This window comes from Marmota monax, unplaced genomic scaffold (genome assembly GCF_021218885.2).
Source record: "Marmota monax isolate L192 unplaced genomic scaffold, Marmota_monax_Labrador192_F-V1.1 WCK01_AAM20220418_F8-fsc00106, whole genome shotgun sequence".
Taxonomy (NCBI): domain Eukaryota; kingdom Metazoa; phylum Chordata; class Mammalia; order Rodentia; family Sciuridae; genus Marmota; species Marmota monax.
In genome coordinates, this window is record NW_026695218.1 from 8,937,757 (window position 1) to 8,950,742 (window position 12,986).

Below are 12,986 nucleotides of genomic sequence, written 5' to 3' on the forward strand. Positions count from 1 at the left end.
ATTTCAAATACCTTCAGTTATTATTAGATGTCCTATCCTCTTATCAGTGGTAATAAGAAAGTATGTGTACAGTTCTACAATGAAACTAAAATTTTCTATGTAAACTTTATCTAAACAAACTGGTACGGGGAAATGTCATTCTTAACCATATCCTCTCATTTTTTGATGTGAGACAGATTTGTTTTAATCTCCCAAGAATTATAGTTATTAATGATATATACTTAAAAGAAGACTTTTCTTTGGAAATATTTTTAAAAATAATTCTGTTGGAAATTTAAAGTTAGAGGTGAAACTGATAGAACCACCTTAACATGAACATACTGTCTTATAAAACATTGTTCTCTGGCTACATTATAGAAAGGAATATATGTTCTTAAAAGAAACCTCTCCAGTACTAAGAATAATAAAAAATCTAGTTATTCAGAAGAAATAGAGAAAATACATAGCCATAGTTATTCAGAAGAAATAGAGAAAATACATAGCCAAGTACATGTAATTGATGTTATCTCTCATCATGGTCTTCCCAAACCCAAAGTAAACAAAAGTGCGTAATCTTATAATTCCACTACTTTCACTGAGGCGGAGACAAAGTATTTTTAATATTTATGTTCTACAATTAAAATTTATCTTAGGAGAATAAGGAGCACCTTAGCTTTTGAAGACAACATCCAGCATGCTGTCAACACAAATTAAAGTTTAACCAATATATTCACATAATTACATTGGAGGAAATTTAAAAAAATGATGATTACCATATCAATACCTCATAGTAAAGAGTACCTCTGATAAACTTCTGAAAGTACAGTTAAATATATTCTAGTTAACAATGCAAGATGACGTGTACCTGTGTCCTAAGACGTTCATCACATTTCAGAAGCATGGAAAAAGTCCAAATCAGGGTTTAATCATCTGAGCCAATAAACTGGCTCTCCCACAAGGATGGTAAATTTAATTAGGCTTGCAAAGAAGAATAGAACACTTTTCTACCAGAAAAACACCTGTTTGTTCAAAAGTTGCAAAGGCACCAAGTTTGAGTAATTTGAGTTGAAGAACCAGTAACCATGGACCTTAATATGTATTCTATTTACTGTAAAAGCTACACTTTGTATAATGAAAGGCTTTTATTTGAAATAATTCACATCTTTTATATTAAAAACACCAATGGCCAGGCATGGTGGCCCACGCTTGCAATCCCAGTGGCTCGGGAGGCTGAGACAGGAGAATCGCGAGTTCTAAGCCAGCCTTAGCAACAGTGAGGCGTTAAGCAACTCAATGAGACCCTGTCTCTGAATAAAATACAAAATAGGCTGGGAGTGTGGCTCAGAGTGTGCCCTTAAATTCAATCCCTGTTACCAAAAAAAAAAAAAAAAACCAGTGGTTGATTTTATATGTTCCAAATTCTTGGGAGTAGTCAAAATAAAGTTTGTGGCTAAGCACAAACATGACAAAGAAGTTGTGACATACACAGATACATGAATATTATTTCCCAAAATACAAGATTAATTTCTGATGATGAAGAATAAACTCAAACTCCTGAATCATTACTGAATTGCATATTAACCCTAAAATCTTTACAAACATTTATGGGGCTGGAAGAATAACAATGAAGAGGATCTTGATTCCTGGCTCAAGAATATAGCAAGATTTTTTTCCCTTTACCATATTTAAAGTTTGTCTATAAAAAGTTATTATCTTTTATACAAAATGAATCACTATGCAGTTCCACACTTGAAAGAGAACATAGAACTATTTGGAAAAAAGATTTAATTCCATATTTGTCCTTCTGTGCCTCTCTCTTTAAAAATTTATAGAATTCATTTACTAAAAATTAATACCTCCAGCTGATATGGTAGAAAGCATCAATAGTGATCAATTCAGATTGAAAAGTCAGTTTGAGATGTCAAATAAGTGACATTATTAACACCAGAGTTAAACAGGAAAACAGTCATATTCTGGAAAATGGCACACAAAAGGGATTCCAGGAAGGCATTCATCACAGGTATCTAATTTCCTACTCCCCTGTTCTACCCCATAGTCCCATAATTCCACAATGTCAAAAAAGGCATACAACAAAAGCTGAGCATGAGAACGAAGAGTAACACTGTAAGACAGGAAACTTTAGAGTTGACTTCACAATACTGAAGATTAGTGTTTATTTCAGAGTCCCACTGGGTACTTCCCAATATTAGTGAGTTAGGGAAATTTCATCTAGCATCCTTATTTGGAACCTTAGTCACATGATAAGTAAATATTGATTGCATGGAAGGGGGATGAATACAGGGTTAATATGTGGGTTATTATTAAATTATGAATGATATTTTCTCTACATGGGAAATCTATTTAAATAGTTTACATTAATTATAAACAAAAGGATCATATTCATGATGAATGGCAACCACAAGTACTTTATAAAAACAATAAATATTAGTATTTTCTTAACATCAGTTTACTCTAAAAGAAATATTAAGTATTCTGGCCATATCCCGTATCTTTCTCCTTCATCTCATATAAGTCAGAAAAAAATGAATGACATACTAGAAATTAACTATGAAATGATTAATGCTAGAATTTCTAAATTAATTTTATAAGACTGAACAACTACCTGTAAATTCATTATTAATATCTAATTTTAAAAGATATATCTAAATAATAAAAGAAAGATAATGACTAATTACTACTGCTATAGGCAATAGCTTTTCTTTTGCAGACTTCAGAGAAAACTATCAAAGTACAGAAAATGAATTTGGGGACAAGTCTATTTATTTACTAGTCACAGAGTTATTGTGGAAAAACTGTTGGTCTCTGTACTACTACATGCGCCGCTGTTACTAAGTCCTCTGTGGCTTTAAGGGAAAACGTTGTTGGTTGTATTATTCTTTAGGTATATGAATTTAACTAGGTTGATGATGTAAACTTAAAAAAAAAAAAAAAAAGTATGTGTTGACACATGTGGAAAACCCATTGCTTCAAAGTTACTAAGAAGAAAAAATCCATAAGACATTCTGTCTTCAGGCATCTTAAAATCAGTGTACTAAACAACAAATACTTTTTATATTTAAATACTTTCAAACTGTTATTTCAAGCTTACATGTTCTTACAACGTGGACTAACAAAATACCAGTGATGAATTAGTACACAAGAGGTAAAAGAAATGTTCTAAATCAATGCTGTGCAAATAAAAGCAGTGAATGGCAGGTTATTAACTGGTAGGATAAGGAAGTGACAAAGACAATATCCATTTTAATGAAAACGATATCCATTTTAATGAAAACGTTAGTAAGGAGAGAGTGTACTGTGGTCAAATCAAGTTTGTCAATCACTAATTTTTAGGGACTCTAAAAAATGAGCTTTCATCCTCTGAAACTACAAAGCAGTTCATATTAACTTTTTTTGTTTTTTGACAAATTTTCCTTTTCCCACTTCAGTTTCTAAAAATGTACCAAAATATACACTGAAAATTATCTTTTTATTAAAAATTATCTTTTTATTAAACTAATGAAGTTTTGTATTTTGGAAATTGATTTTTCACTATTGTGTTCACTATAAAATAGAAAACTCTAACAAAAAGAATATAATATTGACCATGAAGTTAAATTGTTAAAGTTTCTACAAAGCATTTTATAAAGAAGTCATATTTATATATTTAATCTAAACAGTAATATTTATATTTCAATTCATAGTTTACCTAAATAATCAGTAAAACCTGAATGAGATAAAAAACAAAACCCCTCGGTCAACAGAACCCCAAAAGAAAACCACAATGACTTCATATATACACAAAAGGAATGAGTAAGATAGGATTTTTTCCTACAGTGAGACTATTTACTATAAATATGGAAATAAAATTCAGTATCTAAATACTGTACAAAAATGTTAGCAAACTTAAAGCAACATACCTTTCTTTTTCTGGTTCTGGGCCTTTCTCAATTTTCGCCTGAAACACAATCCATATTTTATTAGAGGTTATTCTATTGGATTTTAAATATTCAGTTAAAAAATTTTTAAAGTTTAAACCTTAAACCCATTATGTCCTATTGTCCTATATAAAGATCACATAAATATCCATAAACTTTTTGGAACACCTGTAAAATGGCTCAGTTTAAGTTTTTAAAGGTGTCCTATACATAAGATGGAACATAATGAGTTAAAAATAACGGATAGTTTTCAGTGTTCACCTGACAATCAGGTTCTAGAAATATTTTTCTCAATAAAGACCATTACATTGTGTTATACAGAATAATTCACATATAGCAATTAAATTTTACTTAATGTTGACATGAATGAGAAACTATCTGTGGCTTATAAGAAAGCCAATAAACCTGAAATATAACCATCTTCCTTGTAGAATTATTTTAAAAGATTTCTATTTATAAGGAAGACTTAAAAAGTTTCCTACTCAAAACATTTAGAAATGCTGGAACAATAAACCTTTTAAATATTTTTCTGAACTTCCAACAAAACAACATTCTGAGACCCACCGCCCCCCACCCCCAGAAAAAAAAAAAAAAGTAGAAATTAAAAGATCAGTGCCTATGTACCAAACACTATCTTAGGTACTTTGGGACATATCTGTGAACAACTTGCAAAAATAAAAAATATCTGCCCTTTAGAGCTTATACACAGAAAAAGGAGGACTTTTCTTTAGGAATCATGTGTTATCTCATTTAAAACTTTCTAGAAAGTCTGTCAGAAAAAAAAAAAGAATAGTACTTTACATAAAATGAATAATCTGCTTAGAGAACCTCTTTTAACAGAGTATGTGACAGAAGTCTAGTCTACATCCTACTAGCATAGTAGATATTACTAACAGTCAATAAACCCCATCCAAAGATAGTATTTATAAGCAGTCTTCTCAATCTGTGGAGTAGCCTGTTAGTAGGAACAAAACCTTACGTGATAGCAGAGGAAATCTAACAGATACCTGTATGAGGTAACTTCTTTCCCAATTCATAAGTAAAAGAGAAAAACAAATGCATAGGACTGAATGTGATAAGCACATAAACTGGTTTAAGAAAGATATTTCAGACAACTGTAGGAGCTTTAAAAAAAAAAAACTAAAAAAAACAACCCTAGAAAAATACAATAAAAATTGAAGAGAAAAAATAAACAATGAGAACTTTTCTCAAGTGAAGAATACACTGATCTTTTTTTTTCCCTCAATACTGGGAACTGAACCCAGTTCACTTTACCACATCCCCAGCTCATTTTATTTTTTGAGACAGGGTTTCACTAAATTGCTGATATTGACTTGAAATTGTGATCCTCCTGCCTCATCCTCCCAAGTAGCTGGGATTAAAGGCGTATACTGTGATACCCAGCTAAGAACAGAATTTTCAATAAAATTTAATTTAAAACAAATATACACACTTCTTTCTCCCAGAAGGAAAACCAAAGCAGCCTATCATTATCATCATTATCCTAGAGATAATGATGATACGTATATGGAGTTACTCCATCCACATGTCAAAAAATGATATTATATTTTTCAAAATTACCTCACTTTATTCTCATGAAGACAAATTTACATTGTTCCATAAACCATGACAATTACATGTGACTGCAAAACAAATTTTAAAAGAAAAAATATTTAGGGTCAAAACTAGTTTGACTACTGATTAAAAGGAACAAATTTTTAAAAAAATTTAAAGAATAATTATTCAAACTACATTTAGAGTATATCTTCTAAGCTTTGGGTAAGTGCTGTTTTTTTTTTTTTTTTTTCATTTTCGAAAGGAACAAAAACTGACACACACACAAAATGTTACCTCAGATAAATCCATCTTTGGAGATAACGTGCAAGTCAATACATGGTCACCTATGTTTTGTGGATTTTGTTTCAGAAAGTTGTACATTGATTGAGCAGATTCAGGACTTTCTAACTGAAGAATCGCCTTTGGAGAAGATTTAAAAAAAAAAGGATGAGTAGTTCCTAAAAAATTAAAAGTAGAATTACATTTATTTAAGTATGATCTAGCCATTTCTTTCCATACACCCAAACGAACTGAAAAAAGAGACTCAAACATTTATTTGTAAATAGCATTATTTACAATAGCCAAAAGATAGAAGCAACAAAACTGTCGACCAGTGAATGAGTAGACTTTAAAATGTGGTATATGCATACAATAAAATATTGTTCAACCTTAAAGTGGAACTTCTGACACATGATACAACATGTATGAACCTGGAAGACATGTTATGGTTTAGATATGAGGTGTTCCTTAAAAGCTCATCTGTGAATCAATGCAAAAGGATTTAGAGGTGAAGTGTTAAGAGAGCCTTAACCTAATTAGTGTGTTCAACCACTGACTGTGATTAACCGGATGGTCACTGTAGGCAGATAGGGTGGGGTTGGAGGTGGGTCACTGGGGGTGTATCTTGGGGTTTATATCTTGTCCTTGTTAAGCAGTGCTCTCTCTGCTTTCTGGTGTGATGTCTTGAATTTGCTTTCCAGCATGTCCTTCCACCATGATGTTCTGACTCACCTTGAGCCCTGAGGAATGGAGCCAGCTATCTGTGGACTGAGACCTCTGAAACTGTGAGCCCCAAAATAAACTTTTCCTCCTTTAAAATGGTTCTTGTCATGTCATGCCTAGCATGCAAGAGGCCCTATGTTCCATTCTACCACCCCACCCCAAAAAAAATCAAGGAGGAAAAAAAAAAAGAAGAAAATACAATGTTGATTGACAGGCTGAGAGGAAGAGGAATGGCAGGCTATTGTTTAATGGAGCTTCTATTTGAGATTATGGGAAAACTTCTGGAAACGGATAACGATAATACTGTCAATAAAATGTGAATGTGTTTAATACTTAATAATGATACTTAATAACCGAAATTAATCAGTGAATTTAAACATTGCTGCAATGGTAAATTTATGATTTTGCAAATGGCAGAATTTGTATATTTTACCACCATAACATCTTTTTTTTAATTCTTGAATAATTTGATTGTCTTTTTCTTTCAGGCTCTAGGTGTGTGATTCCAAAAGTATTGTTAATCCTATCTCCAAGTAAAGAAACGAAAACGATCCTTAGAATGCTGCAAAAGGCAAAGCAAAACTGAAAATGATATGCATTTTTAAAGACTGTGTATTAAGGATGTCTACAAATATATATATAAAAGGATGCTGGGCACGGTGGTGCATGCCTATAATCCTAGTGGCTCAGGAGGCTGAGGCACTATGCAACTCGGTGAGACCTTGTCTCTAAATAAAATACAAAATAGGGCTGGAGATGTGGCTCAGTAGTCAAGTGGCCCTGAGTTCAATCCCTGGTACAAAAAGAGTCTGCCTAAAGTAAAACTTTAGAATTTGTACATGCCATCTGTGCCCTACCTTCCAGCCTATGTCACACCATTCCTATATGCACATCTGTAATCCTAAACATGTAATCCCAAACATGCTCTATTTTCAGTTAGGAACATACCAAAAAAAAAAAAAAAGTCATTGATCAAATATGTACTTTATATGAAGCAAAAATCATCCACTTTAATGTGAAATCCTGCCTTTCTAGATAAAATACTGCTGATCAAAACCTAATTTTAATGGTCATAAACTAAAATATATATTGAATATAGAGGGTATGAAAAATGCAAACAGATGAACAATTTTTGGTTCTTAATTTTAAGAGAAGAACATAGTGGTGCACACCTATAATCCCAGAGACTTGGGAGGCTGAGGCAGGAGAATTGCAAGTTTGAGGCCAGCCTCAGCAATTCAGTGAGGCCCTCAACAACCTAGCAAGACCCTGTTTCAAAACAAAATAAAAATTTAAAAAGGCTGGGGATGTGCTCAGTGATAGAGCAAAGTGCCCCTGGGTTCAATCTTGAGTACCAAAACAAAAAGAAAAAAAAAGAAGCCAAATCATGAAATGAGTATTTATAACTTCTCATAAATGAACAGACCTAAATCTATGTTTTATAGCTGAAAGGAACTTTAAAAAGATATCTGGTAATGTGCATTTCATTTTACAAATAAGTGTAAAACAAACTGCCAAGGCCACAAAGTTAGTCAAAGTCATATTCAAATAAACTCAATCTAAACTTCCCAGTTAGATAATACTTTTTGGACTATTTTATCCCTTCCCCTGTGTGAATCTTGTTTCTCCTTAAAAACTAAGAGTTCTGAAAAAAGAGAAAGGGAGACAGAGAGAGATTGATTATTTTCTTTTCCTTGTCACAGCTGAGGAGAAAATATCCTGGTCTGTTATCCTACTAAGCAACTGAATGGTGTTTATAAATGCTTCAATTCAGAAGTTAGTTGCAGACCACAGCCAGGCATGGTGGTGCACATCTGTAATCCCAGCAACTCGGCAGGCCAAGGCAGGAGGATCGCAAGTTTGATGTCAGCCTCAGCAACAGCCAAGCCATAAGCAACTTAGTAAGACTTTGTCTCAAAAATAAAAAATAAAAAGAGCTGGGGATATAGCTCAACGCTGAAGTGTCCGTGGGTTAAAAATCCCTGGTACACTGCCCACCCCAGCCCCCCGCACCCACAAAAGTTGCAGACCACAAGAATAAGGGTCCAGTCATATATTCGTAAGAGCTAAATTAGGGAGGAACTTGTTACCTTGTTTTTATTATTCATGAATATGTGGTGATTCACTTTTCCAAACTGAAGTCCAACACAAAGTGCACACTGAAGTCCATCTTCTGGTAAATTATCAAGATGCACAAACTGGCTATAAATTTTATCTGTATTTGCCTGTATTTTTTAAGAGATGGCATAGAAAAATTCAAAGCTGTAGCTTCAAACTGTGAAACACAGATTAGTAGTAATTTAAAATTACAATGGCCATATGATGTCTTCTCAAGAGTAAGAAAATGACTGTAGATAAAGAAAGTAAGATCCACATGACATATCTTATTCCTTCAGTACAAGTATCTTAATATTGCTACTAAGGTCTTCTTTAATTCCTAAAAGATGAACCAATAAAACAATGTTTCTAACAAACGCGTCAACATGGGTATGTAAATGCAAAACTCACCTCTGGGTCATCTTCTTTAATCAAGGTTGTAAACAGGGCTTCCTAAAAAGTCAAAAAGATAAAGGCTGAAGAAATAAGCTCTTTCTCATTCATGTAGTTAGTCAAGATTTATAATATAAAACTCTACACAAATTTGCATTATCCATTATTTCATCAAATGAGCAATAAAACTTTGATTCCTTCCAAAAATATTTCCCTCCTTTTGAAAAAGTTATTGAAGTCTCACCCCATACAACTTCATTTTCCTTATTTCTCTAAATTAATTAAAGATCAGTAAGTGCCATTTAGGGAAGACATTCAAATTCACAAATAAGGAACTAATTATGACTTAATATGAACAAAAGAAAGAGAATTTAATATTAAAAGAAGCTAACAGGAGCTGGAGCGCTAGCTCAGTGATAGAGCACTTGCCTTGTACATGGAGGCACTGAGTTTTATCCCCAGCACCACCTTAAAAAAATAAATAAAATAAAGGTATTGTGTCCATCTACAACTAAAAAATTTAAGAAGAAAAAAAAAAAAAGAAAGAAAAAAGGAAAGCTAACAAAGCAAAGAAAAAGATGAGGAATAACAGATACAGGCAAATACAAAGCTGCATAGTGTAGAAATGTACAGTGAACTATTGCTACTGAAATATAAAAAGGCCAAAGTGACATGAGAATAGAATGTCAAAGCTGGCAAAGAATAACTAATGAAAAGATTTATGTGCAGGAAAAGAACTTTATCTTATGAGACTATGGTTCTCTTTTTTTCTTTGACACAAGTGACATATATAAAACACTCTCTCTAATTTACAAGTGTTTTGCATTTCCACCTTCCTCTAGACGTAGTAATATGTCACTATAGGTCACATAGAAACATTGAAGGGTTTTTACTGAATTTGAATAGATATGAACTTTGTCATTTTTGTGGTTTTGTGAAGAACGAACTTGATGAGACATAGCTGAAGGCATAAAGTACAAAGGAATATAACTTTGCTGGTCCAATAAAAGTTTTTAAGAGAAGTAACTGTAGACAGAATGAAGAAAGGGAAACAAATTTTGTAGTTAAAGAGAGAAAACTTCATGAAGGCTCACATGTAAGGAATCAGGAAAAAAAAAAAAAAGAAATCAGAGAAAAAGAATTAGGAAAACTTCCAAAATTCCTGTAAGATATGAGCAGCGAGGAGATGCCTGTTTCAGATAATTTTAAATTTTTTTCTAACCCAACAAACTATGTATAGGATTCCCTCAATAGTGGATTAAGTGATTATTGGGAAAACAAAAAGTTTTCTTAGCGCCTAGGAAAAAGACATGCACCAAAGAAGAAAACAGGATAACATAACAGACTATAAAAATCTGATAAAAAATTAATATCTAATAAAAATGATGGTGTAAATCTATGATTTACCTCATCTTTTATATTCACGTTTTTAGGAGCCATACTTATGGAGAGTTGATTTCCATCCATGGATATTGGGAAGCAGGTATAAAACTTTACCATAGAATCTGCAGATTTTCTACTTATTTCTATATATGCCTTTAAAAATAAAAATTACAAGTAAAAAAAAGTCTTATTTTTTCTTGAAAAGAAAATACTTTAGTCAAATGACTTAAACAATTTAATAAATATATTTAAGATCAAAAACGCAGACCTCAAAATCGTGATGCACACAGTTAACTAAGACTACTAAGAAATAATAAATGACTTAACTTGTAAGGCAATACTACAAATATAAACAAAAAACATTCTAGTAACTGACATTAAGGTAATAAATTATTCACTGCATTTTTAGTACAATAGTATCTAACATGTAGATATTACATTTTGAGTAAATACATGTATAACGACTATCAAGTTATTTTTTGTTTTTTTCATAGGTATAAAATTTTAGCTCTATGTATTTTTGTCTTAATTTTCAAGCCTAGGTAAGTTGAAATTGATTCTTCTATACATTTGCTAATATATACTGTGGTAAAAATCTTCTATGTATTTGTATACAGCTACAAATATTTCACAAATTATTTCTGTCATTTGCCCATGTATTCATTATACTTTTAATATGCTAAATAGCATATTGTGGATGTGAAGCTTCTGTTTCTCACTTTATACAAATGTTTTTTTTTAATTTCAAGTATCCATTTTCCTTTATGTTAATTTTAATATCATCATTAACTAAAAAAAGATATATAAATTTTAAAACTGAATGCCATTATGGGTGGTGTGATGAAATCTCCAGTCATCCCACTTCTTGCTTGGGACCTGAAAGATCCCTTTGTCTAGCATATCCATGCTGTATACACATACTACTTGCCCATTAGTCATCTTAATAGCCATCTCTGTTACTGTTAAGTGTAGCTCTTGTTTAAGTAACATTAATTTTACTAAATAACGGCCTCAAAGCATAAGAGTATGATGTTAACCACTTGTGCCAAAGAGGAGCTGTAAAATGCTTCAAGTAAAAAGGTAAAAAGTTTATACATAATAAAGAAAAAAAAATACATGCTGAGATTGCTAAGATCTATGATAAAGACAAATCTTTTATCTGTGAAATTGTGAAGAAGGAAAAAGAAATCTGTGCTAGTTTTGCTGTTGCATCTGAAAATCAAATCAGCAAAAATTATGGCCACTGTGCATGTTAAGTACTTAGTTAAGATGGAAAAGGCATTATATCTGTATATGTATGTATTGGAAAAAATATAGTATATACAAAGTTCAGTCCTATCTGCAGTTTCAGGCATCCCTATAGTCATCAAATGTAATTCTCCTATATAAGCAGTAGTGTGGAGGCAGGATGGACTACTGTACTGAATCTGATATTTTTTTTATGTAATAGCTAAAAGTACTAAATCTCCAAGTATTTAATACTTCTACTCTAATCAAAACTGGGTAGTTAATAACCTAGGTATTTTTGTGTTTAGATTTTATACTTATATACAATATATAATATACATGTATTTATACTTTAATGAATTATGTAAAGTTATCAGTAATAAATTTTAATTGTTTCTGGGCTGGGGTTGTGGTTCAATGGTAGAACGCTTGCCTAAAACGTGTGAGGCACTGGGCTCGATCCTCAGCACCACATTAAAATTAATTAATTAAAAAATTAAGTTATTAAAAAATTTTAACTATTTCTAAAAATGCAAATTTCCCCTATTTCAATATACTGTCACATATAAAACCTTAATATTAAAAAATGCATTTCCTTTTATTCTCATCATCTTTAAACTTACAAATAATCTACTTTTCTTTTAATAAAATGTAACTGTCACAACATAAAATTCACCCATTTAAAAGTGTACAATGCATAGTTTTTAATGCATTTACAGAATTGTGAAACACTCAAATAACCTATTTTTGACATATTTTGAAACTACATAACTTACTTGTATTCACTCTTCTCTCATTTTCTTAAGAACACTGGCCTCAAAGACCTTTCATGATCTCCAACACACCTTTCTATGATAAGAACACTGCTGTTTACCAATCTAATGGCATGATTTCCAATGTTCAAACTTTTCCTGAAATCTTACCTCCTATAAAATACCTTCCACCAGTTGTTTATTATTAACCAAAAAATCTTACTGTGCTGTTTTAAAATTACAAAAACAATAAATACTGAAAGTTTGTAGCATACAGATAAACTTTTTTGGGGGTACTCAACCAGGGGTCTTAACCACTGAGCAACATCCCCAGGCCTTTATTAAAATTTGGAGGCAGGTTCTCGCTAAATTGCTGAGGAAGCTTTGAACTTGCAGTATTCCTGCCTCAGTCTCCCAAGTGGCTGGGATTTACAGGCATGTGCCACTGTGCCCAGCAAACTTATTTATTCTAAGTAGAGCTAACATTATTAGTTTATGTCTGAAAACAGTGACTGCTCATTTGAGTTATCACTGATGAAAGAATAGAATAAGACATACTAGTAGAAGAGTCATCTATAAAATTTTGTTATTAAACAGCTTTTTATTAAACATTAAAGATATTAAACATTTTCTAGTAAAATACAATCTCGAGCAAATCTTT

General features: G+C 31.9%; 1 protein-coding gene across 5 annotated transcripts in view; it reads right to left on the reverse strand.

Annotated features, from left to right (window-relative positions):
- Nucleotides 1-12,986, reverse strand: part of Znf638 (zinc finger protein 638) — a 69,681-nt gene that overhangs the window by 9,490 nt on the left and 47,205 nt on the right. For all 5 annotated transcript variants that reach the window (XM_046432178.2, XM_046432177.1, XM_046432176.2 and 2 more), the window contains 5 exons: nucleotides 10,371-10,499; nucleotides 8,982-9,023; nucleotides 8,564-8,698; nucleotides 5,766-5,891; nucleotides 3,897-3,934 (listed from right to left, as the gene is read on the reverse strand). In XM_046432178.2, the coding sequence (XP_046288134.1) occupies nucleotides 3,897-3,934; nucleotides 5,766-5,891; nucleotides 8,564-8,698; nucleotides 8,982-9,023; nucleotides 10,371-10,499 (470 nt within the window). The remainder of the gene's footprint in view (nucleotides 1-3,896; nucleotides 3,935-5,765; nucleotides 5,892-8,563; nucleotides 8,699-8,981; nucleotides 9,024-10,370; nucleotides 10,500-12,986) is intronic.